Raw genomic sequence first — 2885 nt, forward strand, 5'->3', positions numbered from 1 at the left:
GTAGTTTCCAGGAGTGGGTGTTGTGTAGTTTCCAGGAGTAACTGTTGTGTAGTTTCCAGGAGTGGGTGTTGTGTAGTTTCCAGGAGTGGGTGTTGTGTAGTTTCCAGGAGTAACTGTTGTGTAGTTTCCAGGAGTGGGTGTTGTGTAGTTTCCAGGAGTGGGTGTTGTGTGATTTCCAGGTGTAGTAGTCGAATGGTTACCTGGGGAACTTGTAGACTGTGTTGGATCATCAGTATGATTCCCATGGGCAGTAGGGGTAAGATCATGTGTGCTGGGTGTATATGTACTCTTGTGATCTGTGGTCTTTGTATGAACATCAGTTGTTGATATTAAATGTGTAGTGCTATGACTTGCAGTTGTGATTGGAGTAGACTGTTCGGTAGATATACTAGTAGTACTTTTCTCTGAAATTATACAAGAAACAAATAAAGACTTGTTAAAACATAAGGAACAAAAAATATTTCCATAATTTTATGAAAATATTTAATAGACATACCTTAAGTGTTTCATTAACTCTTTGCCTAGTGTAAAAAGGCAGGATGCACATGTAGAGGCAACACCACATGTCCACTTACTAGCCAATGCAGCACAAAGGCTGTTGTATATGAGGCAAAGGTGATGTGAAAGGAACTTAGCAGGCAAACAGACATGCAATGATATGTGGATATGATAGAATATCCCTTCAGTACCAGATCCAATGACCGTAAGTCTTCTTAAATACTTAAGAGAGGCAAAATATCACAGCCTCGGCTAGGCATGCATGGTCATTGAAGGAAAGAGCCATGAATGTCAAGTGGAGAATGCTAGAGAGGTTCAAACCTTACTTTAATAGTTGCAGGAGGTGCAGTCTATGCCTAGCAGAAGAAAAAAAAAACTATAGTAAAGAACTCTATTCACCTGAACACCTACTTAAACTGCAAATACAACGTCTTCTTTCCTTGCCCACATGAAAGGAAATATAGGATTAGTTACCTGCTGACTGCATCATGAATATAATTGTTAGAACTTTCACCATAGATACCTCACATCACCACAGTTTGAGTGTTCAACACAATCATTACCACATCCAGCTTTACATGAAAACATGGTTTTAAGATGTGACACCCACCCCAGCCTCTCTTTCCACACACACACTTTGCACACATATCCACATCACACCACCCACACCCAAGCCACAACCCCCACTTTGCTGGCAGTCACCCTTCACACCATGAGGGTAATTCATCTTGTTTTTTTTTTTTTTGTACAAAGGGGCATAACTCTTGATGAATTTCCCTCTACCTTCTCGTGGTTTTTTTAAACATAGTACTCACAAATTGGATGTGATATTACTTGTCTCCAATAGCAGAGTACCATCACTAAATTTTCCCAAGCAACCTCTCTGATAAGCACCATCTTAGGTTATCACCTAACTCATGCATACAAAACCAATTGGAAAAAATAAGCTGGAATGCATCCTTAGTGAAGTACAATATAAATATGGACTTTTCTTTTACTTGTTTCAGCTATTGAACTATGGCCATGCTGGAGTACCACCTTGAAGGGCTTTTGTCTTTTTAGTCAAGCAAATCCCCTTCAGTATGTCTCTTTTAACATATATACATAAGTACAATGCACAGAAGTTCGTTTGGTAAGCACAAGGTTTCTGTTTCAGTCCCACAGCCTGGTAGCTCTGGCAAGTGTTTTCTTCTAGGACTCTCGACTAACCAATGCCATGTGAGTGAATTGCGTAGATGGGAACTGAGTGGAAACTCTGTGGAAGCGAACTAAAACCCTTCGAAAACAGTGCTACAGCATGTCCACAATCCACTGACTGTAAAAAGTAATATCTCTCTCTCTCTCTCTCTCTCTCTCTCTCTATATATATATATATATATATATATGTATTATAAAGATAGATAGATAGCGAGACATACATATGTGTGTGTATGTATATACATATATATATATTTATATATATATACATATATATATATATATATATATATATATATATATATATATATATATATATATATATACATATGTATGTATGTTTATCTGTGTATATGAGATGCTGGGATTAAATGAGCTTGAAATTTTGTCCATATTTCCAATTGTCCACAAGACATGCTACATATCAGCTGAAGACATTCCAGAAATTTACAGGCTTAAAACAATTGTATAAATACACGCATAAATAAAATAAAATGAAATAAAATAAAATAAAATAAAATAAAATAAAATAAAATAAAAGCAAATAAATAAGCGAAGAGAAAATATGACCACAATGATTGAGTTAATCAACCTTATTTTATTAATCTACACATCTGTGACATTATGTTTTGGGAAAGAAATGTTTGTGTTAGAATTGCTGTTCCAAAATATTTCTTATCACAATATATAGACATTTCTGACAAAATATTTATCGTTAGCTACTTTGCAATAATTAATACACACATAACAGTTGCCAGGAATGTTTAATATGCAAACAGTACATCTATCTACACCACAAAACCTAGCAATAACTTTATATACATTCGGTAGTTTAAATTAGGTGCCCTTTCCTCAGCACCTAGCTATACTACTGTGTATGTGTGTGTGTGTGTATATATATCAATTTAAATAAACAACCAAAAGAGCTACAATTAGTTTCATGGCGTATTTATATAAATGCACCTGTTCAGGTATCATAAAAGCATGAAACTATAAATAGCTGTTTTGGTTGTGTATTTAAATTGATGTTTATCTCTCACTGGATGGAATACTATTTTTCTTTTGTTGATTCTACCTCTATTGGATCTTTAAACTATCTATTATCTATATCTATCTATGTCTGTCTATCTATCTATTTATCTACCTATCCAGTAATCTATATATATATATATATATATATATATATATAT

General features: G+C 34.7%; 1 protein-coding gene across 1 annotated transcript in view; it reads right to left on the reverse strand.

Annotated features, from left to right (window-relative positions):
- Nucleotides 1-2885, reverse strand: part of LOC106884102 (mucin-2) — a gene marked incomplete at its 3' end in the record, with an annotated part of 7279 nt that continues 4394 nt past the window's right edge. The window contains exon 3 of the mRNA XM_014935320.2: nt 1-404. Coding sequence (XP_014790806.2) covers nt 1-404 — 404 coding nt within the window. The remainder of the gene's footprint in view (nt 405-2885) is intronic.

This window comes from Octopus bimaculoides, chromosome 21 (assembly GCF_001194135.2).
Source record: "Octopus bimaculoides isolate UCB-OBI-ISO-001 chromosome 21, ASM119413v2, whole genome shotgun sequence".
Taxonomy (NCBI): domain Eukaryota; kingdom Metazoa; phylum Mollusca; class Cephalopoda; order Octopoda; family Octopodidae; genus Octopus; species Octopus bimaculoides.